The sequence below is a fragment of the Cervus elaphus genome, chromosome 28 (assembly GCF_910594005.1).
Source record: "Cervus elaphus chromosome 28, mCerEla1.1, whole genome shotgun sequence".
NCBI classification, from domain to species: domain Eukaryota; kingdom Metazoa; phylum Chordata; class Mammalia; order Artiodactyla; family Cervidae; genus Cervus; species Cervus elaphus.
The window spans coordinates 49,984,403-50,010,950 of record NC_057842.1 but is presented as its reverse complement, the minus strand read 5'-3'; the positions used below and the strand labels follow the sequence as shown (position 1 = coordinate 50,010,950).

The window sequence follows — 26,548 nt, the reverse complement described above, 5'->3', positions numbered from 1 at the left end:
CTTTTATGATGAACTGAATCAATCAGAATGTTTTACTGCAGAATGAAAATTAAATATAAAGCCCTGTTCAACATTCTGAATCTAGTTCACAAAGTTTGCTTGAATACAAGCAAATATACAAGTGAACAATATCTTATCATTGGAACAACTCAGGAACACGATGTTCTTGGAGAATGCTGGACTGCTATAAAGTCAGAAAGTTAGAATAAACTCTGGCAGGTATAGCTTCTTTCATAGAGGGAACAGCTAGGAAGGTATTATCATTAAGGACAAATGGTTATTACTAGAAGTGTCTTTATCGTTAGTTCTCACTTATTGCAAGAACTACTCTCTTGGCAAAGGATAGACTTTAGTTTCTGTTGAGAACACTCTTAAGGGATCAGATCAAATTCTGGGTTTTTTCCTTGGACTCTAACAAAGGTTGAGAAATGCCCTCTGCTTGCTTTTAAGCTGGCTTCCCCTCTGAGAGGCAGCTGCTTCTGGTTTCTGGCTCCGGATGAATCCTTCACTCAGGGGGTTGCTGAGGAAGCAGATCTGCTCAATCTGAGTTACTGCGTATTCTCCAGCCCTCCACATTCCCAACCTAAACTGTTGGGCTTTACCCCTCACAGCTGAGTAACAACACCTCGGGATAAGAGAGAGCTGGGCAGATACTGCTTTGTTCTGCCTGCCTGTTCTCTTGTACCAGCAAGAACAATAAACTACAAAGCTGTGAATCCCAGTTTTGCCTTCACTATTTGTTTGTCCATAGGTAAGTTATGTACTTTTCTATATTTTAGTTTTATTATCCTTAAAACAGTAACTATACTTTTGACAAGGTTGTTCAAAGAGTAATATGTGATATTTTATGTGAAACATTTTGGAATAGGGTAGGACTTGTATGGGCTTCCCAGGTGTCACTAGTGGCAAAGAACTTTCCTGACAATGCAGGAGAGGTAGGAGAAGTGGGTTCGCTCCCTGGGTCAGGAAGATCCCTGGGAGGAGGGTATGGCAACCCACTCCAGTATTCTTGCCTGGAGAATCCCATGGACAGAGGAGCCTGGTGAGCTATAGTTCACAGGGTCATTAAGAGTCAGACTGGACTGAAGCAAAAATTAGCATGCATGCACATGTGCACAGGACTTATATAAATAGCTATTTCCCCCCTCTGAAACCTTTTATTAAGCTTCCAAGAAATAGGAGAGATTAATGGTAGGTGGGGAATAGTCCTGAGGATTTGTGTTGGCAGTTCCTTCATGATATGATCAATTAAGATGCTGTTTTTTGAAGAAGCATGTACTTCTGTCCCTGTGTGCCTTATCTCACCCAGAGTGGGACCCCCCTCTCTACCTGTCCGCATGCCTACGGATCTTCAGAGTTTCTTCCCTCCTTAGTCGCAGGTGGGATGGGGAGTCTAACAAGAAATATTTTCTAGTACAATGCCTCTCTACTAGATGCCACTTGTGTGCCAATACATTCCAACTTTTATAACAGTGCTCTCTACAAAAGAAGGAGCAAGAATGTCATGGTCTTGCTAATAGAAGTGACTGTGTGCCTTTAGAAATATCTTGCAAAGTATCTTGCCTACATTTTTCCTCATTGTCTTGTCTTCATTTCCTTAAAACATAATAACATAATTCAACAAATACATGCTAAGATAATTAATAAATAAGTTAGCTAGGGGTTGAAGAAGGACTTGGCCAGTTAGAGATTGGAGAGGGGAGGGGACAATGATAGTGAGGAGGATGAGGGGAGACAGTACAAAGTAACCTTAAGAACCTAAAACTTAAATTAGTAGGAAGGGTGCATGAGAATCCTTGGAATACTTACAGATTTATAGTCATCTAAGTAGAGTACTTGAGGAATACTTTGGTCTTGGTACTATTTCAGGAGTCCAGGCAGAAGTGAAATGACTAAGTGAGCAAATTTTGACACAGAAAGTTGGAATGCATTATGTGTGTAAGATGAGAAATGGAAATAGATTTATACATGAAGTAATAAACTGACTATAAAAGTAGAAGAATGAGTCATTTCAGGTGACTTGGAGGTCTCATTTATGTGTTGAGTCTGGATATGGTCACATCCAGAATAAAGAGGATCAGTTGTATGTTTTAGACGCCTAGTGAGATGGGAAAGTGCATTGGAGGAGGTACTTAGACCTCTCTGCCATCTTTTCCTTTCTGGAGGGTGAAGGGGTATCTCCTCCAGAAAAAATAGCAGGTAAAATCCTTGAGAGTTCAGAGGTCTGGCAATAATGACCTTTTCTGACCCACACTTTCATAGGCAGATGTTAAAACAGGGGTCCAGAACAACCCCACAAAATAGCAGGCAAAAGCCTTGAGAGTTCAGAGGTCTGGCCATAATGACCTTCTTTGACCCACACTTTCATAGGCAGAAGTTAAAACAGGGATCCAGAACAACCCCACACACTCACCACAACCTTAGCATCATAATATGCCTTGGAGATCATTAGGCTTAACCCCCACTTGCCTTTTCTCACTTTTTATAGCGTCTTTACAAGAAGCCTGGGGCTTCCAGGTTATTCTGTATCACTTCTCATCTCTATATTGCTGTGTACATCTCCAAATCCCAAACATTTCCACTGTTCCCCTTGGAACTCTTAGTCTGGATACTAGGTATCCAGATGTATAACTATCCTTAACCCACAGTCTGACTCTGACAAGTATGTTTGTTTAGATTTCATCATCTGAAAAATTATGTTGTTGGACTAGGTTGGTGGTTCTTAGCCTGGGGTTGAGGGGCTCATAAGCCTTCAGTGGGCTTCAGGTGCTATGTGCATCTCTTATATTGTATGCAAGATTTCGAGGCTATGTGCCCAAGTGTACATTTTTTCCCACATACCAAGATCTGTGACCCTGAAATGGCGTAGAAGTCCTTGAAGTTCCTTACAGTCCTAACTTCATGTGATTCTGACTTTTGAAGGTGGATGGCAGAGGACAGGCTGATATTGCCCTGCACAACTAGGAGGCTGTCTCAGTCCTGCTACATCCTGAGTTATTCACCCCTCTTTTCTCACTTTGGTTTATATCACTTGTAAAATGAAGGCACTGGACTAGATTATTCAAACAGTATCTTCCAATTGAATGAATATATGTAATTCAAACAAACCAGGCCAACACAAAGAAACAAAACCTGGTAGTAAGCTTGGAAATTCAGTTATCCCTGCTGAGTCCTCAGGAGTTAAAATCCCAGACATGCTAATATTCTAAGAGCATTTTGAGAAGGAAGATGGAGAAGTGGTTCCTTTATTCAATTCACGCTGAGGGACTCAGCTACCTTCTCAAAGATGGGAGATCAGGTCTTCAGGATGACTGGGAATGACTTTCTCCAGAGAGACTTGGGATCTGATATCTTAAAGTTTATCTTCATAAATCCTGACATAAATTATGGAAAAGATATTACAGTGTTGGAGAATTTATTTTGAAGGTTTAAATGGCTGTGTATAGGCTAAAGTTCCCCTGTGAGTCCGCTTTTCTCATTCGAATCCAGATAACATTTTATTTAGAAAAGGAATTTGGCACAACTTGCATAATTTTGATTTGTTTCACTTTTCTCGCAGCTCTCTCCTCCTGCCCCTCACAATGCCTATTTTTTTCTGTCTTTATGCGTGTGTCCCAATTGCTCTGGAAAAGAAATTCACGACCAGGTTGGAAAAGAAATTTACAACTAGGTTCTAAGAACACACATAGCACAGATGCCACCTCTCCTTCCCCAGAAACAATGTGGTCTTGGGGACAACAAGGTGGAAGCGGGAGACAGCCCAGGAATCCCTTATTCTTTCACTCAGCACCTACTGCATGCCAGAGCCTATGCTTATCACAGTCAGATGAGGCACACTCCCTCCTCTGCATTCTCAGAGTCACAACAAAACAAAGCCGGATCCTTCTGCCCAGGGATTTGCCGCAGAATCTTCTCTGTGTCCAGTGTTTCGCTCCTCCCTCCCCTGGAAGTGGGGAGGCCAGTCCTGTGATGACAAGGAAAGTGTCTTTGGCCAGTGGACAAGTTGTCTTCACTACTCCTGTGAGGCAGTGGGGTTGAATGGGATATTTTTCTGGGCCTGGCCCGAACTTGGCTGTACCCCGAGGGCCCATTAGGCTGCAGGTCACAGCAGCTGGAGCCCAGGCGCCCAGAGTCGGTCACGCGTCTGTGCTGCCCGCTCCAGGAGGCACAATGGAGTCATTGACTATTTATTTACTCCGTACAACAAGGCCGCTGTTGACTTAATTACGGGAGCCTCCCTTTCACCCTAGGGATCTTTAAATGACTAACTGGACGCTACATTGCCACGAACTCATCTCTCCTTAACTTCTTTAAAACCCGAGTGTTCCCTGCCTGGGCGTGGGCAATAGGCATGCTGGGAACAGGAGGGCCTGCAGTGGTGACCCCGGGTGGAATGGTGGTTTTGCTTGAGAGCCGGATAGCGCTTGTCAGGAGTAAGTTTCTGAGAGCTTCAGGACTGGGCTGAGTCAGGCGCTAGCCCCAGGGTGTGGAGGGGCACAGGGCTGCGTCAGGAGCCACAGGCGAGGGGTTCACTCCACCAGAACTGCAAGAAAGGAAGCAGCAAAAGGACCCAGGCTTGTCTCCAGCTCAGACAGCGAGACCTTTGGGGTGCAGGGTCTCTCTACTTCCGGAGCTTAGGAATCAGAGAGTGGAGTGTCCCCAGGGATGAGGGCAGCTCCACGGGATCTCACCAGGCCCCCTCCTTACACTGCCGGTTTGCAAACTGTCTCCCGGCCCAGCGCGCTCGGCCTGCTGCGGCTCATCCTCTCTTAAACTTCCCAGCGAATCCCGGCTGCTTGCCAACTTTCTCTGGGGGCAACTTGCAAAGTCTCTGCTCTAGTTAATATTGTAGGGCCGAGGATAAAATAGCGACGGTATTGAATAGATGTTGACTTTTCCGACCCAGAGGAGTGGAAATCGGGAATTGTTTGCAGAAGCTAATCGTTTCTACTCAGAAGCTGGGGGAGCCGGGTTTGCTCGCCGCCGGCGGCCCCTCCCTAGAAGCCGGGCTTCGGCAGAAGTCTCGGAAATTCAGGCACCCCTCCCCAATTCGGGCCTATTTAAGAAGTCTATTAGAGGTTTTAGACCGGCGGCCGCCAGGCCTGGAAGGCTCCCCTTGGCTTCTTTCGCCAGTCTTTGAGTCTGAGACCAACCGTTCGGCGCCCACCAGATCTTGAACCCAACTTCCTTCTGCGATTTATCTGGATTGGGAGGTCAGGGACCTCGGAGGAAAGTAGGCGTCTGCCACTGAGGCTCCAGACGGGCTCAGAGACTGTCCGCTGGCCCTCCTGCCCCCAGCCCCCGACTCTCGGGACTGTCCTGTTTTCAGAGATGGAGGCGGGGAGATGGGCGCCGTGACGGCAGGTCTAACGGGGTACGGGTCCCCGGGGGAAGCCCATTGGTAGGGTGCGCTTGAGGTGGAGGTGGGGGTGAGGCGCAGGTCAGGGTTTTTCTCATAGGGAAATGACAGAAGTTGGACTAAGAGGGCCACTTTGGAGACTACCAGCTTGCTCCCCAAATCCTGGCAGCAGAGTAGATCCGTTGCTATGGTTTCGGAGAGGTATAAAAGCCACCACCCAGAACCAAACGCGCGCGAGCTCCTTCTACCTGTTGTCCACCACCCAGGGCCAGGCAAATCCCTTGGCGATTTGCACCACTCCCTAACCAAGCATCACGTTTCCAGTCGCCCCATCTGAGTAGGCAGGCGTATACGGTGGGGGAAGTCCAGGCCGGGGAGTTCATGATGTCCAAGTGTGTGTGGGCGCCCCGAATTTTCTCACCTTAGCTCCTACGGTCCAGGGGCGAGCGCTGCGCCCTGGCGGCCGCGGCGGCCCGGAGCGTGCAGGGGCCGCGGGGAATAGAGCGCGGCGCCTTTAAAGCAAGAGGCGAGGAACCCCCGCCAGGAGGCGTGTCTGTCTCCGCCGCCGCCGCGGCTCCGCGGTCTTCGTCTCCGCCGCCGCCGTCACTCGCGCTCGGCGCCCGCGGCTGCGCTGCTCTGTCCGGGAGCCTGGGACTTCCCGCCCGACCTCCTCCGGCTGCTCCTCCCCGAGGACCACCCCTCCCCCTCCCCGCCCACCTCGCCCCCAGCGAAAGGTAAGGGCTTCCCTCGGGTGGGCTCCGCTCCGGGCTGCCTCCGGAGACGTCTGTTCCCACGAGGACAGGAGAGACCCGGGGTGGGCGAGGGGCATTTTCCGCCTGGAGAGGAAGAAGACGCGGTGGAGCCCGGTGCTCTCGGGGCACCCGCTGGACCGACTAGCTGCGAGAGGCTTTGTCCCGCTCGCCTCAGCCAATTCCCGTCAAGGATGCGACTGGTTCGGTTGGCTGCAGGCGCTCGCGTTCTCCCTATAAAATAATTTAATAAGTGGACGTGTCAGGAAGTGGCCTCAGCTACTGGGACTCACGCGAGGCGAAGAGAGACAGATGGCAAGAAGCTGTGTGTCCGCCTGCGGGTCTGACCAACTCCCCAGCCTCCCTTCCATCCACCCATTCATCTATTAACCCTGCTCCTTAATTCCGTGCTGAGGAAGTACAGACATTCATTTTAACCGGTGCCAGCACCAAGAGCCTCTGAAAAAACTCAGAGGGTGTCCCATTAGGGTGAGGGGAGTGGTGTTACCAGGGTGGATCATAAACGTCAAGAACTTTTAGTGACTCTCATCCTCTGATATTTTTACCTTCAAAGAGTTCTTTACTAAACCAGGGGACCTAGCTGAGGCATCTTAGAAAATGATTTCCAATTTAGGGACTAGGAGAGGTTAGAAAACTTAAACTACTATCTTGATGGTAACGCACAGATTATCTTCTCTCCTTTCTTCATCTTCATGCTGTAAGTATCATGTCATCAGAAATTACCTTATGGATTGATGGTTATTTTAATTTCACAACAGATCATGATTCATTTGAATCTTAGTTTGTAGTTTAGCTGCTGAAGATAGGCACTGATATTTCAATCTTGATTTGTATAAGTTCATTACCTTGTAACTTTTTATATAAATCATTCCTGTAACCACCAAAGCAGCTTCCAGTGGCCCTAGGAACTTATTAAACAAAATGAATCACACAGAGGGAAGGTGTTAGAGAAATAAATGATGCTAGAAATCTTACCTGTTTTCTTCTATTTAAACCCATTAAAGATTACACAGTTCTGAAATTTTTTTAAAAAGGTTCCAGGTCATGTAAATCTATTCCAATTCAGTTTCTTAATTAAGATACACTTCTTTTCTCATCTAAAAATTAATTAAGCTCTAAATGTCATTAATCATCAATGCAGCAGAATGTTGGTGTAACAGCTGAAATGTGTTCAGAATCACAAGGGATTGCATAGCATAGCACTCATAGTTAGGAAGGGTGAAGTGCAAATATGCAACAGTGTGGTTTTAACTGATATCAGCTCTGACATTATTCTCTGGCACCTCTAATGCCATGGATGAACAGACTGTTTATTTTAGCTTAGCTGCAATACAACAGGCCACATGCATGGAAGAATAGGTCAGGTGTTACTATAAGATGAGGTTTTTCAAATGTCACATATCAGCAGGACTTCAGTGACAAGTCAAGTGGAATTCTTAGAAAAAAATTCCATGTGAAAAACTGAAATATAGATATAACGTGAAAGAACCTTTGAAAAACACCTTTGAAATTCAAGTTGTCCTGGGATATGTATTTGCTATTTCTTGCAAAAGGTAGAGGCATTGTCTTTTTAAACCTTGTGCTGTAAGGATTATTACACATTTGTACATGCCCCAGCAGGTGGCAGCTAACTAGAATAAGATTCATTTTCACTGGGAGAATAGAAAACTAAAATTGCTTCTCAAGTAATAGTGCCCAAGAATAAGAGGTCATTAGTGTCAGTAAATATAAAAATAGAGTAAAAGATGAAGCTAATGACTTTTTGTTGTTGTTGTTATTGGAACAAGCTCTGGGTGAACATGGAATGCATTTTGTTCTTTGCTAATTTATCATGGGCTTGATATCTTTCATGCTAGCCTTCTATCTGTGTGGTTTCTTTTTTCTTTTCTTTTTTAGGCTTACTTTTAGACACAGCTCCTCTGTGTATGTGTGTATATGTGTGTGCGTTTGCAGTTTGTCGTCTCTGCTTTGACCTTGGAACCTACAGAGCTTTGGCTTCTGAAAGTAAAGGTTGCCATATGGTTAAAATGAGAAAAAAAGCAATCAAAACCATGGAATAAGGTGTATAAACCTCAGAATTACTAAATATATATGACTGTCTGACACCACTAGCATTTTTTTTCTTTTGAGGAGCAAATTACAAATTTAAAAGAAGAGTTAAATATGATCAGTAAATACTATGTAATGACTCTATCAATTCTTCATATAGACCCGAAACTATGATGTATGGAATCAGTATTGTGGAGAAACTTGTAATAACTTCAGAATTGCCATACTATAAGGCATCTTCTACACCATCAAATCATTTTGTTCTAATATTGGGGAGGTAATTTTAGGGGTTTTATTGTTGTTGTTGTTGTTTTTGCCCCAGGAGTGAGTGAAGTTTAATGAGAAAGAATGAGAATTAGTCTGATAACCCTGTAACAGATGGAAATCTGAAGGTGAAGAATTCTAAAGCAATAATTATACATTTTAGAAATGTCTTTAGCCACTGAACACTGACAGAATTATTTAGTGTTCTGAATTTTGGTGGTCTCTCAGGCAGTTTTCTGTACTGAGAAACAAGTAGTTTAGTGCTCATGAGGGGACTCACAGTTAATGTAAATGAATGGCTTTTGTAGTAGTATGCCTTGGGAAGGGATGGCTATTGGCACATCCTGGGTATGCTAAGCAATCCCCATTAAGTCACACTGACATATATACACAACACAGTTGACAAAATAGTCTTCTTGACAATGTGAACAATGTAATAATTCAAGCTCCCAGAATCTGTATAGTAGAAATATGCACATTGTCACTTCCAATGGTACATTACCCATTCAATGTACTACTTTCACTGTACTGCTCCAAAATAAATCTACGTCTGAAGCGCTGTCCGAGGTACTGAAGAAAGGCCGTCTCTTGTCTTGCAGAAGTTCAATTGGACAGGTGGAGTTGCTGTCTGTGGTGTTGAAGTCTTTCAGATTAGCTGATGGATGTAAATGAACCTAATTTAGCATATGTGCAAAATTGGTTCTTTGGGGACCAATTAATGGTAAGAAAATTTTGCGATAGACTTTTTACTGCCTAATTTACTATGTAAGAACTTCATGAATCTGGAAGCTTGATCTTTCGGTACAGCTAGACACCCAATAAATAATCTCATGAAACCTAAATAGTTTAGGATGCTAGTTTTAAGTAGAAAAGTTGCAACTGTAATATCAAATGCCATTATGTTAACAGAATATATGAACAAGGAGTTATGGTACATTTTGTTTTCTCAAGTTCCATTAAATGCTAACTGTACTGCAAAACTGCAGTATTTTGATTAGCCACATCAGAACAGGCTATTTTTAGGTAGAAGATATCAGTTATATTGAAATAAATAATAAGAATTTTTTTTTGCCCTGGCAATCATTATTATCTCTCCTAGGATCAAACAGAAGAAGACAAATAGAGTGGAATAAATGAGACAGCAAATACAAGACAGGGCATGTGGGGCTGCACATGCTTTACAAGAGATTTTAAACATGGACTGAAGGAGTCGCTAGATACCCTTGGTTTTAGCACAAGGTGTTCCCTTTAAAGTGCTCAAATAGTCAGATTATTTGATTGAATCGCCTGCTACACTGCAGAACTAGCCATTCATGATACTTATTTTTGACACTGCAGATATGCCTCCATTAAAAAAAAAAAAATCAATGCCCACCTAATGCCTTTGCAGAATGTAGGTTTATTTTTTTTTTTAGAATGTAGGTTTATTTTCAAATCAGCATTTTAAACTATCTTAAGAAAAATAGATTTAAAACAGATTTAAGAAATCTTGCTATCTAGAAGAAATACTTCTCATATCACTCATTTAAAAATGAGGTATTCTTCAAATATGATATGATCTTATAACTTTTCCTAAGCGTTAACATATGTCCTCTTAGTTGGTTATGAAAAAGACATTACTTTTAAGGTAGAGTTTCAGCAATTTGCCTTTTGGGCTTCCTATCACTTAAAAATATTAATATATAGTAATATATTTATCACTGTCCAATTTATTTTCACTTACTAATGTAACTATTATGGTTGGATATTTTACCTATATGCATAGAGGACAGCTAAAATACAAAAGAAAATATAATTATGTACTTTTTTCCTTGAATAAATTGTGAAAGCCAAGACAGTCACTGTCTGGGGATGCTAATTATTCTTATCAGAACACTAGAAAATAATAAGGTATTTTTAGACAAAACCATGACACTCAATATCGCTTAAGCTACAATTCCATATTTCATGTCTTCAAGAAAAAGATATTCAGAAAATCAAAGTGAGAAGAAATTTGGGCATAAATTATTGAAGCCTTTGGAGTTTGCTGCACCATTTCAAATATCACTGTATTTTAATATATTCACAATTATTTTAAGATAAGGTAAAACATGGGTGGGGAAATATGATTCCTTCATTTTATTTCAACATTTCCTCCCTAAAAGTCCACTTGCAGAAATGTATTTTTATTGCTAGGTAGTAATCAAAGAATGTCTCACTCAAGTTTTTAAAGACTATCTTTACCTCTCCAATAGGATTTCAGTCTATATTAATGCCTAGGCAAAATTCTAAAAGTATAAAAAGACCCTCCTTTAGCCTAAAAATAAGTTACATTTGCAGTAAATTTCTCTGTTTTAGACCACTTCTTTATTTACAACTCCTAGGCAAAGTGACTTTGACTTAGGTTGTCATTTATTAAAATTCATCAGTTGATGGAGGAAGTCCACTTGCATGCCTCAGTCACTATCTTAGTAAAGACTTTTACTGGAAATAAAAGCACTTTTTTTCTCCACGTAAATAAATCCAACTTCCTCCTTGCAACTCAAGGTGGGCGACCAGACTGGTTGCATAATAGATATTGGGAAGCTCACTGGCAGGAAGCCTTAAGAGGCAAGCAGCTATCTCAATTTTTCTCACTTAATCTTGGCTTCACGTCAGAAGCTGTGCAGCAGTGCAGTAGAATAGGGCCTGGCGAAACCTTTGCGAGCAAAGCGCCTTTTGTGTTGGGACCGTGGATCGCTCCCGGCGCCTCGGCGGTTTCCAAGGCTGGATTTCCTATTGATTTTCCTCCTCCTCTGCTTCCCCAGGCTCGCGCGGCCGGACATTGTGGGTGTGCGTGCTGGCTTTCTCCCGGATGCTCCCCGACTAACATGGATGTCCCACCATCCCTTGCAGTGGAAGGTTGCTCCTTGGCGCAGTGAGTGAAGAACATGCAGCGATTGCTAATGGGTTTGGGAAGCGGAGACTCCTTCCTCTCTCTGTGACCATGCCGTGATCGTGTCTGCGGCCGCCACTCGACGCATCCTCATTCTTACCCAAACCGGGAGCCTAACGCTAGATCGGGGAAGTGGGTGCCGCGCGTGTGGACACAGAAACACCATGAAGATTATTTCCCCGGTTCTAAGTAATCCAGTCTTCAGGCGCACCATTAAACTCCTGCTCTGCTTACTGTGGATTGGATATTCTCAAGGAACCACACATGTATTAAGATTTGGTAAGATTCCCCATCCCTCTCCATCGCCTGCTAGCCGGCTCAGAGGCAGCCGGATGTAAACAGGCGTGTTGGCTCTGCTAGGCGGGTGGGCTCGGTACATTGCGACCTGTTCCCTGCTCCGATGCTTCCCGGGGTTTGAAAGGACCCAATTGTGCTTTTCATTTATTTCCCCCCTTTTTATATATTAAAAAAAAAAAAAAATAGCCGCGGGAGGATGAAGCGAGTGTCAGTGTGTGGTAGTGGTCGCTGCGTTACCTCCCCACGGTAGCCAGTGTCGGAGTCGGTAATGACGCTGGGGGTACTGCCAACACCGCTGCTCCCGCCTGTCTCCCCGGGAGCCTCCGGGCTTGGCTTGCAGCTCCTTCCCCAAGAACGTGAGCGGCTGGGGCTACACGCCTCTGATTGCCCGGCTGATGAGTTAATATCTGGTAACTCTTTGGCAAGTTGGCGCCTGTCCGCTTCCGCGTGGGACCTGGACAGGTCCGCAAGTGAAGGGCGCTAATCTTTTTGATTTGTCATCAGAGAGAGCCTTTTCGGTTAATCTGTCCATTTTCTCAGTGCCTGGTGCCTTTATGGATACGCGGAGCTTTAAAAAATACTGTCGTAAGGTTGAAGGTACTTAACACCGGGAGGCTGCTGTTTGAGTGAAATAGCGTCAGAAGGAAGGGTTTCTGTCTGTTTTTAACTTGTGAGTCCTCTCACAGCTTGCTCGCCGTGCCTCCCAGACATGATGAACAGTGATGATAGAGACCAAGGGAGTCTGTGTATGGGAGCCTAAGTCTGCGCCTTTGTTTCACTTGTAGCATGACTTAAAAAAAAAAAAAAAAAAAAAAAACAGCTGAAATGGCCATTATATATTAGGGGAATCCATTGTTTTTCCTAAGGAATCAGGTTTCTTTAGGGCTTCAAGGAAAATCTAAACGTGAGACTCCAGTGGAAAGGTTGGCCAGAAGATTTACTTGGAGGAAATGAAGCGTGGGCAACACTCAGCCTCTCTCCACTGGCCAATGGAGTTTCAGTAGGAGAACTAGTCAGGAAAAGTTTCCTAAGTAGATAAGACCCAGAGAAGAGAAAGCCAGGAGGGTAAAGGCTCCCACTGTGGGCGCCTCCTTTGACAATTCAAGTGGATTTAGACCAAAGAGTGCAGGGAACCATATAATCCTGAGTATGTGTCTTTGAGATAAAAGCAGATACATTAAGTCACTCAAATTTAAATCAAAGAGTGATTGCCTGCATTTCCCATTATGTCAGCAGCATCTTCTCTCTTGTATGTTTCTCATTTGCTTTTTCTATAATGATAAAATTTATCATCTATCTGGGGCTTTGTGGAACCTGGGTAGGAATGCTTTCACATAGGAGAAAGGGAACCCTTCCTTCCCTCCCCCACCAATACACAGACACACCTGAAGCCCACAGGACTGGTAATGAGAAAAGACAATAAGTGGATTCCTACTGTTGTAGTTTTCCTGCTTTCTGCATGCCTTTAGATGGTACTTAAGCACGTTGCTCTTAGCAACAAGAGTCCACAGGAATGCTTGTTTCTTTGGATGAAATTAAATGGGTCCCTGTATCATTGGAAACGTGTGTGTGTGTTCAGTTGCTCTGCTTCAAGCATTGTAAGTGCCACAGTTTGGTAGTTTTGCCCAATATTTTGAGTAATACAACCTACTTATTTGGAATACGGAGGTGTCTTCTGAACTGTTTGTGAATGAGTGTCTTAGTGTGTTTGAGGACTAAGGGGGGGGGAGAAGAAAGCTGGGAGCCGGAAAACGGCCACCAATACTCTAAAGATTTAATTATTGCTGCTCTGGTCTTGCAGCATAATATTTGCTGAATCATTAGATTGTTACATTCGCTGATCATTTCATATCTTCATATTAAAAATCCTGGCGACTGTAGCAGACTGTGTAGCAGCTTTCCAAAAGAGCTGACACACACACAAAATACATTTTCCTAGACCAGTGCTTACTAAGAATGTTCTAAGAAATAGGGGAGGAGGAAAACACCTTCCCACCTGTGCCTTGCTACCTTAAACCAACTGTCCAGTTTCTAGATAACCTGTTATTTTCTCCATTAACTTCAAACATCTTCCATGCGGAGATCCACTTTCTCTGGTTTGTGACTCGAGTTGAGTGGTGAAGGACTGTGTACATTATAACCATTGGAACATTTCCCTGATGTAGATATTTTGATGCAATGGCGGGAATTTTATTTTCTTCTGGGAAAAACGTGTTCTGAATGAAGTGGAGGTTGGTTGCGCGCGGATGAGCCACTCTTGAGAAATGTTATTTTCAACTTCAGCTGAAAAGGCGAACCAGAGCCTCACCGCTGGCCCGGAGCCTTGGAAGGGAAGGGGGTTGACTTGCTAGTGAAGCAGCTGCCTCTGGGACGCGGATGAGGAGGTGGCCTCCAGCCCCTTCCCCCTCTGACCCTGGTGTGGCCTCTGCCAGCCGCTCGGCGCCTCCGCAGCGGCACTATAGCAACCGCGGGCCCGGTTCGGCTACCGCCCCATCCTCAGCCCCCTTTCCCGTAGGTGGTGGAAAACCACCTTCGCGGGCTCTAAGCAGCCCTTTCCCGGTTTTCCCCGTTCCCATTATGACGGTGACTTGACCCTGCGTCCTCCTACTAGCGGGTGTGGATAGGGGAGCAGCTTAGGGTGCTGACTGCTACTTGCCGAGTCCCTCGCTACCCCCGCCCATCTTCTGGATGGATGATCAGTCTCTCTCTCGCTGTCTCTCTCACAAACACGCGCGCGGGCGCGCCGACAAATGCACTCTCGGGAAGCACGTCCACCACTCTGGCACAAGGACTCCTTTTTGGTTCCCAGCAAAACTTTCAGCAGTCGCGTGCGCCAGCGACTGTATCCCGGCGCCCCCTCCCCCCCCGACTGACCTGGGGCTGCATACCCGGGCCTAATACTCCGCATGTGCTTTGCAAACACCTCCGGGAGACCGTCTCCCGAGCGCCGGCTCCAGGGAGCTTTCCCAAAGCTTTCGGGCAGCCCGGGGCGATGGGGGAGCGACCTGAGGGTCAGCCTAGGCTCAGCTCCTCGCCCGTGGGCGGGCCGGCGCCGCGCCTAGGGTGGGTCGTGGCGGATTCCCCTCCCTCGATCTTGGCTTGGCCCAGCCTGGCTTCTCCGGGGCGACCACCCAGCGGGCGCGTGCACACGGCGGAGCTTGGACAGTTAGGGGGTTAGTTTCCCCGCCCCAGCTTAGGCCGAACGTCCGGGGTCGGCGTTTGCGTGCGCGGAACTGCCACGCCCCCGCGGGCTCGCTCTGCTGCGCTCCGGCCCGCAGCCCGCGGCGGGGGCGCGCGGAGTCAATGAGGCACCTTTGTCTCCCCGCAGCTGCGGCCCGGCCCAGCCGGCGGCTGGAGGGGCGCAGGCGGCATCCTTCCGTCCCCGGGGGCGTGGGCCCCACTGCCTCCTTCTCCCAACGTGACGGAGGCTCGGAGGTACTTGAACATTTCTTTTGTTACTTTCGCCGCCCTCTCTTCCGGGTCCGCTCGACCTCTGCTCCCAGGAAAGCCAGGGGAGGAGGAGAAGCCAGCTCGGGAGCGGGCTCCGCGCAGGGCTAGCCGTCCGGCCCGGAGTTTGGGGGGAAGGGAGCTTTGGTATCTTCTTTAAGGAATCAGTCCCCAAACCAGCACTTGTTTAGGATCTTTGAGGTCGAGTTGATCACATTCCTTATCTGAAATGGCATTTCGAATGCCAAGAACGAAGACGTGAACCCAAACTTTCTCCCAAACTCGTGGGCAGCTTCTCCAAGAGCTGAGCTGAGCTGGTTTGTGGTAGGCCACTAATTCCCTTCAGATGCCGACCTAGCTTTTCTCTTGGGCGTGCCAGTAGGGCGGCTTTCTTAAAAGCCTTTCCCAGGCGAGGTCTTCCCAGGACGCGCTGGAACCTCCTGGCACCCTGCGCGCTGGCCCTGCGTCCGTGCACACGCGTCGCCTTCTTGTGCCCAGGCCGAAGGTGAAGGCCGCCAGCTCAGAGCCAGCCCAGGTTATGAAGGCCACAGGGCGAGAGGGGACGGAATGGGTTCCTACGGAATCCCCCTACTTAGTGGCTAGTTCATGTGCTCCCAGATATAATAATTAGCAGCAGATGTACTACATCACAGAGGAGTGTGAGCGAATTGGCTGGGCTTGGAAGCTGCCACTCTCTACAAGTTCTTTGAAAGAGATTTTTCTTCCTTTGGGAGGTGAGATGGGCGGGAGGGAGGAGTGGCCTGACATCTGGAAGCTGGAAAACTGGCTCTTGGGAGGCGGGGATGGGGGAGTACCGGCGGCTACTGAGTGAAACTGATAAAGCCCCGAACACCTGCTCAGTTGAGCTCTGGAAAGCAGGGGAGGGGAATCTTTCCAAGAATCGCCAACACTACTGCCGCACTAAAAAGAAAAAAAAAAAAATCTGTTTTTGACATAAGTTCCCACTTATTCTTAAAGCTTCAAAGAATAGCTCTGATGTAATCCATCAACGGAGGCACACTCATTTCAGAAAATGACGTTGAAAAATGATCTTTCCGTCCTCTAGAAATAGCACCCCTTCTCCACCCAGACACATGGAACTCAACTCTTTTTCTGGCCTTGTGAGGTTGTCTTTATGCAGTGAACAGGGGTTTGTATGTCAGTAGACATGTCTCCAGACAGACCACCTTTTGCTTTTTAACTTAAGTCAAGTGATCATTGCAGTGTGTTCATTCCCTGAATTGTCAAATGACACTGTTTCAACATTTACTCAGCACAGGGAAGTTAATGCTCCCACACAAAGGAGGAGCCTAACATAGACCAAACATGGGATGCATCATTGATTATCAGGGCCTTTTCAAGTCTATTCACCTTTAAATAAAGGGTTGCCTATGATAATGATGACATAATCTTTGATTTTCTTTTAATTTTGAAATTTTCTGATAAAGAAGATGCCTTATTCTTTTGTGGTAGAAAGTCAAGTGAGAGAAATTTATTTTCTTTCTATTCTTAGGATTTTACTGTGTTATTGTAGTTCCAGTTCTGTTTATTCCCTGGAAATTATTGATGTCCATTTTGACATATCAGAATAGAAAGTAGTTTACTGTCTTTCAGCTGTATATCCTTATATCACTGCGTCATTAATCTGCATTAAATCATTAATCCACTGCATCCATAATACCTGGGGTTTGTGGGAGATCCTCGGTTTTCCTCTGTAGGATGGTCTGAAATATTGAAATGGAATTGTTGTTTTGCATTTGGGTGGTGAAGCTTTATCTTCTATGGGTTTTCAATTTGTAATCCAGTTCTCAAGGTACTAGAATTGCTTCAAATGAAACTTAAACCCTAAATCTTAGCATGAAAGGTAAGGTCAAAAGCCCTTGAAAGGGAAGGAAGTAGGTGCTCATCATCCTTATTGACTGGTCTAGATTAAACACTGAAGAGGAAGATTTCAGTCTGATAACGTCATAAGGCTTCCTGTTTTTCCTTGCTGCTTCTGCTGACAATTTTGTAAGGTAATTAAATTGGCTGATTGAAGTCAGGGGTGGTCATGGGGTGATAAAGACCATTTGGATTTAATGGAATTTAAAACAACAGAGCCCTGAACACAACTCTTACCGAACAAGAATTTTAATGGCCCATTCTGGGTGCTGACTAAATAGAACGCCCTTAACAAGTTTAATCGAAAGGGCAAGGCAGATTAGCTCTATATAGTCTTTATAGTTGAAGATTGTGGAGTTAAAATTATACCTTTAAAAGACTCATTAATGCATTTTCAAGATTTAATGTAGGTTAAATAAGCTTTCTTCAGACCTTCACCATATACTGTGAACCTAGATTTAGGACCAAGTTTTAATAAGGAAATACCTTTAAGAGCTCACTTCATAAATGGAACTATATGTGTTTTTTATTTCAAAAATAAAAGACATTTAAAATTCTTTGAGAGGATCCAGGGTGTTGAGGGTAAGTGTTGATGATGAGTCTTTTCACTAACTGAAAAGAACAAATTTGACTTTTCTTTAAACTTTTTTTTTCTTATTAACAGAACTTATCTGTACTAGAGAAGATAGTTATTTTGTAGAAGTTATTTGTAGAAGATAGATATTTTGTACATGCCAAAATAATTTAAAAAAAAGTTCCTCTGCAGTTTCAGTGGAGTCCTGGATACTTGACCTTGGTTTTATGCTGTCTTTTTAATCCTTCCCTTGTTTTTCTTAATGAAACATCTCTGTTCAGGTTACCATACTTTAGTGCATTCAGGTTCTTTCTGCCCCTGAAAAGGACAGTTCTTTGGTTTACATTGAGAACATGTTTAGTGACAGTCCCATGGTGAAAGTCAAGCCTCAGTCTCTTATGAGATTGTCCCTTCCAGCTGCTTCTTGCCTTGTGAAATTGTCTTCCCAAAGTTGCCTGTTCCTTTGATTATTCCAGAAAAACCTGAAACCCAAGTTTTTACTTAAAAATCTCCCCAATTTAGATTGTACATATTTTTAAAAAATTGTTAAAATTCCAAGTTGACCAAACCAAAAGCACTCAGCTGAATGGGAGGTGGACTCAAAGTCACCAGTTTTCACCGTCCTGCCTACCCCACATTCCCACTCATTCATCCCTGGATTACTGGCTTATTTGTCTCCTGCCCCACACCTTTAGAGCCAAACATTTTATATTGCTGTATTTTCAAAGTGACAATTAGCTTATCAGATAAAACTAATATGGTAAAACTGAGTGGGAGGTTAGAGAAGACCCTTAAAATTTTTCTGCAGGATTTTTTGTTTTCCATTTTTTTTTCTATTTGGGCTTTGAGTCTCTTCTCCATTTACCACAACATTCAAATATAGCATTTCCCTATTGATTGATTTGAGCCCTTCATTTTCTTAATTAAAACTAAACATTCTTTTAATAGACAGGTTACTGGACAGCAGGGCTATGTGTAAAGATCTAAAAGGATCTGGGGAGGTTGTGGCTTTCAGATATTTTCCCCACTGATACATGTAATTCTATCTATCAGTCTTTCTTTTTGGTTTAGCATTTGCCCTCTCCCATGGCCTTGTTTTAAGATAAGTATATTCTGTACGGGAGAGCGCATGGTCCCTAGACTGTAAAGTTAGGATGAGTTTATTAGATCAATCGATTCTGTCTGTGGCAGAGATGCTCCGATACAAAAGAAAATTCCAGGTGCCTAAGGGAGTGCTGAGTAATTAGCACTGATGTGAAGGGGAGGCTGAAAAAAGAGGGATGGCAAATACTGTCTGATACACAGTCATTTTTAGATTAACGCCAGACATATCAGTGTATTGTAAATTGATCGTTTTGCTGGTATTAGTCCAAATCTTTGAGCATATGTGATGGTTTTAAATAAGATGTCAATGATATTCTTATATTGGCATATCTCCTCCCAGTGAAAAAGATCTTTAAACGCTTTTCACACCCTTTAAAATCAACAAGGCACTTTCCCATCATTGAGCTAAAGCAGTGTTTGGAAGGTGTTGCCTCTAATTCCCATTTCTGTTTACAGCTCTGCCTCACTCTGAGTCCTCGACCTATTACAATGGAAATATTTCTCAGCTGAAGTGATCAAATAAGCAAAGCAGATATTAAAGAAAAGTTCTGCTTCAGTGTCACCATAGGCATTTGGTTTATTTTATATGCTCTTTTATATCCTGCTTATCTTTTTTAGCAACAAATGCTTCTGTATTGTTTATTATACCTTTTAGTGCATTCAGGCCCCTCTTTGTCCAGAAGAAATGAAATGAAAACTCTCTCAAGATGAAGGAAAACTATAGAATCGTGTAATATCTGAGCCAAAGGGGTTTTTAGAGATCAGGTCTGATATCCGAGGTTTAGACATGAGTTGCCAAGGGCAATGAAATCGCTTGTTCTGGTCACAGCTAGTTAATGTCAGATTTTAGACCAAAGCATGAATATCCTGACTGCCGGATGAGTAATGTTTTTCAGTGAATTATGTTATTTTTCTAGGGTAGCCTCTGACTCTCTTTGCTTTGTATTAGTTTTAGGAAGAGTTACTGGTTCCTGTCACTTCCCCAAGACATTTGTCTGCTTTATTTCTTCTGCCTTTTCTTTCAAAGAACAGTATCCCATGAGTTATCCATTTTCTTTATCTCTTTCTGTAGCTCCTTCCATCCTCTTCTCCCATACCTGCCAAAGTCGAAGTCGTCTTCTTCCTTGTCCAGAACTTTCACCACACCATTTATTTAGCAAATAATAATTGAGTACATATGATATACCAGGCAAATATCAATAGAATGCTAAGATCCAGATTCTGACCTCAAAGATTTTGTAATCCCATTAAAGAGAAAAGACATATATATATTAAAGTGCCATTTGAGTGATACAGAAACTATATACAATAGTTGTTTAAAGGAGATTTCTATAGGTTTGTATTTTTAAAGGAGAGATGAGATGCTGGCTGAGACCTGTTAAAGAAAAAAAAAATTGTGATATGGAAGAAGAGAGGGCAGTGTATCATTGGCAGAAGACTCAGAACAAGAAAAGAATTTAGGCAGAAGTTAAGAAGGTGAGCTTTGGGACAAGGAATAGACTGGCCCTGTCAGAGGATAGATAAGGCCTTGCTTTTTCAGAGCTTTAATATTTAGGTTACAGGGTTTATACTCCTATTTGTTACCCCAGAAAGCAATTGAAAGTGGAAGGATGGGTTTGACTTGGTCTGCAACACACAGTCAGTGGTTTCTCAGTCTGCTGCTTACATTTTATGAAGAAGTGGATCTCTTTTCTCTGTGTTATTGAAATGAAAGCAAAGAACCCACCCTTGTCCTTGATCATTGAAGTCTTGAAGAAATTATTGGCCTGGGATCACAGATACTTCTTAAGTGAAATTCTGAAATGAGATAAAGGGATATCTTTTTAACACATGGCCATATCAAATGATTAAGCAGGGAAAAGTTTCCTTAATCTAAGGGAGATGCATTGGAAGCCACCTTAAAAGTACCGTTAGCAACTTTGAGGAATATAGTATATTTCCTCCAAGGCATTCATAGTGGTTCTAATTCTAAGAGATTTCCATTACTGAAATTGTATGTATGTGTGTGTAATAATTGTATCATTTTATATAAGATAAAATTATTTGTCAGAATTTAAAATTAAAATTGAAAGCAATTTTAGTAGAATGAATTCATTGTAGTGATATTTTCTAATTCTACATGAACTCAGGACCCTGGACTTGTTTGAATTATGAATTTTACTTTTTACTTTGTCATCTAGTGAAAAACAATTAAATCTCACTAAGCCTTGATTTATGTTTCTGTAGAATGGGTACGTGGTTTCCATCTGTCTAACTTCCAAGGATAATATTGGAATTAACAGAAAGATGCATAGAACCTGGGCTTATTGGTGGAAAAGGACTTTGGGGACTGAGGGTGTAGTTATTCATTTACTGTGTGTGGGTAGAGCAAAGTCAAATTTGTTATTACTCATGTGCATTTCATTCAGCTTCTTAAACTGTGCATAAAATGTTTGGTAGTCTGTCTTTTCTAAAATATTCTTCAATTGACTTCCTTGCATTGCACCTGAAGTGATCATAAACATGTTTAAAAGGTTTATTGACTTTTAGAACCAACTCTCTACTGTGTTGGTAGTTATATAGGAGAGTCCATAGTTTCTTTTTTCGTTTTTGTATATCAGGCATTTAATTGGCATTATCCAATGTCCACAATAAAAGTAGGAAATAAGTTACCACTAAAAGCAAAAATGGCTCAGCTGGTAAAGAATCCACCTGCAATGTGGGAGACCTGGGTTCGATCCCTGGGTTGGGAAGATCCCCTGGAGAAGGGAAAGGCTACCCACTCCAGTATTCTGATCTAGAGAATTCCGTGGACTGCATAGTCCATGGGGTCACAAAGAGTCAGACACCACTGAGTGACTTTCACTTTCTTTCACTTAAAAGCAAAAATATTATAATAAGCAAAGAAATTATGCTAAATCCAGTGGTTTAAGATTTTTCACTTTTCCATAACTGCATATTTTTTCTTGTTTATGCTTCAAAACATTTTCTGAAAAGCTGTGGCTGCTTCTATGTATACTTAATGTTTTTTTTCTATCCATCTGCCTATGAAGAACTTTTAGCTATTATTCAAGTTTTGTAGATACACATGTGACTGTACTTGATCCATTTGGAGCAGTGATTCCCAACTGACAGGAGTGGAATAAAGGAGGGGCAATCTCAAAATTTTATGATGATCTAAAGGAAGAATGGACTGAATGCAGGATGAAAAATATTCTGTCTTACGTGTTTTTTGTGTGTTTTCTGGAAGCACATCTGCAAGGTAGTGGACATGTTGGAGTATGTGAAGTTGCAGTTGAATTCCTGCTTCTGACAGCACTATTCTATTCTGTTCCCTTTCCCTGAGAATTCTGGGTTGATCCCTCGGGGAGCCTGCCTGGAGACTGGGGGTGATGTTCAGTCACTCATCCTCAGCTTGTTCTCTAAGATGTATTTCCCTTCCTCTTGCTGTTCCATACCTCAGCTGTGCTTTTAAAAATCTAGGTCGTTTTGTCTCCTCCAAGGGGTCTATCCTGGATAGGGATTCTGCACAATAAATTCAAGCATTGGCAAGAAAATTTGATCAGATAAATGATTCCCAAATCTTGTTTCACATTAAAATGGAGGGACCTTTAAATAATTTAAACTCTTGATTCCCAAACCTGGAGATACTGTGATTTAAAATGTTTCATTTTTCACAACTGCATAGTTTCACAACTGGATAATTGTGCCTTCACTTTTTAAAATATATTTTTAAAGAAAACTCTTAAGGAATACACTTACACACACACACACACACAAAATAAAACTCCCAGGCAGGTTGAACATCAATCACTGAGCTAGATAATCCTAAAGAGATTTTAACCTTAAAATTTATAATTCCTCTGTTTATAGTGGGCGGGTACATCAACTTTCTGGATTGGTAATCAATAATCATGACTAGGCTGTGAAAAACAGTGAGTGAATTTTGTAGATAAGGGTTGTGGCTTGGATATTTTATCATTCCTCGTAGAACACACACAGTGTTGGGCTCTCAGCACATCACGGATAGGCTGATTGATCCTTTAAAACCTAAGCATTTAGAATATTCACATTCACATAACCAACCCCACAGCCCAAAGGGATCTTAAGCAGGTGGTGTTTTACAAACAATGTCTGAGATGATGAATAGTTGTGGGACCTTTCCCCCTCAACCTCCTACTAGAGTCGTCCCTAACAGATCCTTTTAAAATTTTGTTTTCACGAAATCTATCAGAAAAACATTCTAGCAGGCATCTGTTCTAGTTAAGAAGACCCTAACTCAGTTGCCATGAGTACTTGGAAATGGCTCAGAATCTGGGCAGAAAATAGAGCCTAGCCTAGATGGTGTTCATTAGAAATCTTTTGGACTAAACTATATCCACCTTTACCCCACTTCCCATTGCTGTGACTATACTGTCTGTGTCATTGTTAGGTCATGGTGCCAAGAGCTGAAATCTGGACACTGCTTTTGGAATGAAACCAGAATGTTTGTATATTTGTTTCAGGTGGATGTTGTCAATTATGTATGTTTCTTTAGTATTAAAACTGATGATATTTGTATCTGTCCAAATTATTGGTAACTAAGAGCTTTCCATATTTATTGCCAATTAGGTAAGACGCAAGTTTATTAAGTATATTCCAATAATTTAAATTGCAATATGGGAGACTTTATACAGAATTATGTATAGGAGATACCTTATTGATGGTACCATTAATAGCACAATTATAAATTGGTTAGAGATTTTAAAGTATTGAAATCATCATAATTAAATGCTAATAATAATTTTAAGATATGTATTGTGGAAGCTCATTGAGTTAACTTTACGATTCCTCAGAAGTTTTTATTTCGACTTAGCTGTGTTCGCGACTGTGTGTTTAAATATTGTCAATTATTTTAATTAAAATAGTTCAGAGGGAATTTAATGATTGAGAGCATGGAAACATGTAATTTCAAAAACTTGTATTTGGTGGTGTGTAGTTCTCTGGAAGACACACAATGAAAAACCCTTTTATATGGTATGAATTTCACAGGTTTTTTTTGTTGTTATTTAATTTTTTTTGAGTATAGTTGGTTTACAACACTGTGTTAGTTTCAGATGTACAGCAGAGTGATTCAGTTTTACATTTGTATATGTATATTATTTTTCAGATTATTTTCCTTTATGAGTTATTATATTATTCCCTGTGTTATACAATAGGTCCTTGTTTATTTTATACACAGTAGTGTGCATTTGTTAAACCAAAACTTATAATTTATCCATTGCTTCCCCTTGGTAACCATAAGTTTATTTTCTATGTCTGTGAGTCTATTTCTGTTTTGTAAATAAATGTCATATGATATCACTTATATGTAGAATCTGAAAAAAAAATGATATAAATGAAATTATTACAAAACAGATAGCTTTTCATATATATATTTATACAATTATAAGTCTAGAATTATTCTGTCTTTAATCTTTCCATTTGTGAGTATAAATTTATATATATATACATATACATAGGATATGAAAAAATGCATATGGTAGATAATAATACATTTATATTTATTCAAGGATACTTATTTATTGGCTTTAGATATGGGTTTCTGACTTTACTAAACTTGACAGCCACAAGTAAGTGGTAAGGGAAGTGAATCGCTCAAAGTTCTTTGAATTTTTTCCATCTTTTATTGCCTACCAGGTCGCCAGACTACATCAATGTTTTGAATATAAACAAGGATAGAATCTTAGCTAAGATTTCAAAGTATCATATTTTCTAAGTGAAGTGTGGAATAGAATTTTAACGCTGAAATTTGTTTATTATTTTCTTGTACTGTGTATGTTATGAGGGCACTGAACTTGAATACAAAAAATTCACTACATATTAGTAAGAAAAAGCTGTATTTAGTATAAGTAATCTCTCTCTTTTGGTGCTATTTTTCAAGAAAGAGATAAAGTTAAACTTGTTTATCAGAAAATAAAGTAATGTTTTATACTGTAATTATAAGAAGGAAGCCAGTTCCTATCAACTCTTTCAATTTTGCTTCAATTTTTGATTCAGATATTTAATTCAACAAATATTTATTCAGCATTGGTATCTAATCAAGTTCTTCGATTATTGACATAATACAGTAATGAAAACAAGATATAACTGAAACTTCAGTAAATATGAAAATTTCCCTCAAATATAGTTATTATGAAATACATTATGTGGAGGTTCCTAATGATACTGATTTTTTTCTTATAGGCAGCAAGGTCTATATTTTTTTTAATTCTGTACTATAGGCTGTGTTTCAATATTTTATCTCCTTACCTTGTTAATTTTGAAGAATCCACTGTATTGACTTTAGGAAATTTGGGATTTCCCATGTGGCACAGTGGTAAAGAGTTCACCTGCCAATGCAGAAGATGCAAGAGATGCGAGTTTGATCCCTGGGTCAGGAACATCCTCTGGGTAGGAAATGGAAATCCACTCCAGTATTCTTTGTCTGGGAAATTCCATGGACAGATGAACCTGGTGGGTTACAGTCCCTGGGGTTGCAAGGACTCAGACGTGACTGAGCACACAGACACACAAAGAAATTCACATTTAATTTGATATAACTTATCAAAATGTATATGCTTGGAGATGATTTTTTTTTGCTAATATTTTAATATATATCATGTAATCTATTGCCTATTTGTAATAAATACCTTGGTATTTAATTCTGTACTTGTACAAGCAACCAATAATCCTATTTGTTATTTTTTCATTCATTCATTCTTTGAATCATTCATTTAGCAAACATTTCACTGCTTACCGTATGCCACTGGCTTTAGGACACTAAGTTCAAAGTCTCTGCATCAGGACTTCTTTGGCAGTCCAGTGGTTAAGACTCTGTGCTTCCACTGCAGAGGGCATAGGTTCAATCCCTTATCAGGAAACTAAGATCCTGCATGCCATGGACACGTCCAAAAAAAAAGTCTGTGTAGATCTCATATTCTACAGGTGTAGGTAGCCACCTAAAAGAAAATTGCAAAGCGATATGACAAATGCATACAGTAACATGTGAATGGGATTCCCTGGTGGCTCAGACGGTACGGCATCTGCCTGCCATGTGGGAGACCCGGGTTTGATCCCTGGGTCGGGGAGATCCCCTGGAGAAGGAAATGGCAACCCACTCCAGTACTCTTGCCTAGAAAATTCCATGGATGGAGGAGCCTGGTAGGCTACAGTCCATGGGGTCGCAACATGTAAATACATAATCTAACATGAAGAGAGGCATCTGACTACATCTGCAAGGAAAGATTTCTAAAACCTGTTGTTTGCATCTTTCATTGAGATTTGTGATCTACTAAGGCCTTTACTTGGACATTCCATTCTTGATATTAAATTAGCTATTAGAATGGCTATGCTGTGTGTGTTCCCTCTCTCCACGGCTCCAGCATCAGAAGTCTTCAGCTGGTCTGGGCCTCTTGTCTCAAATCACAGTGATGTCATTAATGTTTTTCATATATATATGTATATACACACATGTATATATTCACACATATGTGCATGACACTTGCACATACACGTTTGTGTGTGTGTGTATATATATATATATAGAGAGAGAGAGAGAGGGAGAAAGAGAACTAGTGTAAATTAAGTGTTTCAGCACTGTATTATTAGAATGTAGATTCAGTAACATAAACCTCACCCTGCCTTCCAGAAAGACAAAACTAACCAAGAGATAGTCTCTTGGCTCTCACATACAAGTCGGGGATGGCATGGAGGATCTGCCACGCCATCTGCAGCCTGCTGGGGTCTGTGTTACTCCCAGCTGTCTCTTCTGGCATCTCTATCTGGCACCTGGTGTGGCCTTTCTCACGGTCTAGCCATCTTGTGCACCTTCCCGAAAGCAGTGTGGACACATCCTGGATGTTGCACACTCCATTTTATCTCATACCTTA

The 26,548-nt window shown here is 42.1% G+C and overlaps 1 protein-coding gene across 14 annotated transcripts in view; it reads left to right on the top strand.

Moving 5' to 3' along the window:
- The first annotated feature begins 619 nt into the window (after positions 1-619).
- The window catches only part of GRIK2 (glutamate ionotropic receptor kainate type subunit 2), a 721,045-nt gene continuing 695,116 nt past the window's right edge, over positions 620-26,548 (top strand). For 8 of the 14 annotated variants that reach the window (XR_006338355.1, XM_043889998.1, XM_043889990.1 and 5 more), the window contains exons 1-2: positions 5,966-6,093; positions 11,229-11,635. Coding sequence is in view for 12 of the 14 variants with exons in the window: in XM_043889998.1 (XP_043745933.1) it covers positions 11,521-11,635 (115 nt within the window). In the remaining 2 variants the exon portion in view is untranslated. Of the gene's footprint in view, positions 752-4,398; positions 4,434-5,965; positions 6,094-6,804; positions 6,827-9,041; positions 9,164-11,228; positions 11,636-14,917; positions 15,089-26,548 lie in introns of those variants that run through there. The other 6 variants (XM_043889992.1, XM_043889991.1, XM_043889993.1 and 3 more) reach the window with 6 other exon arrangements.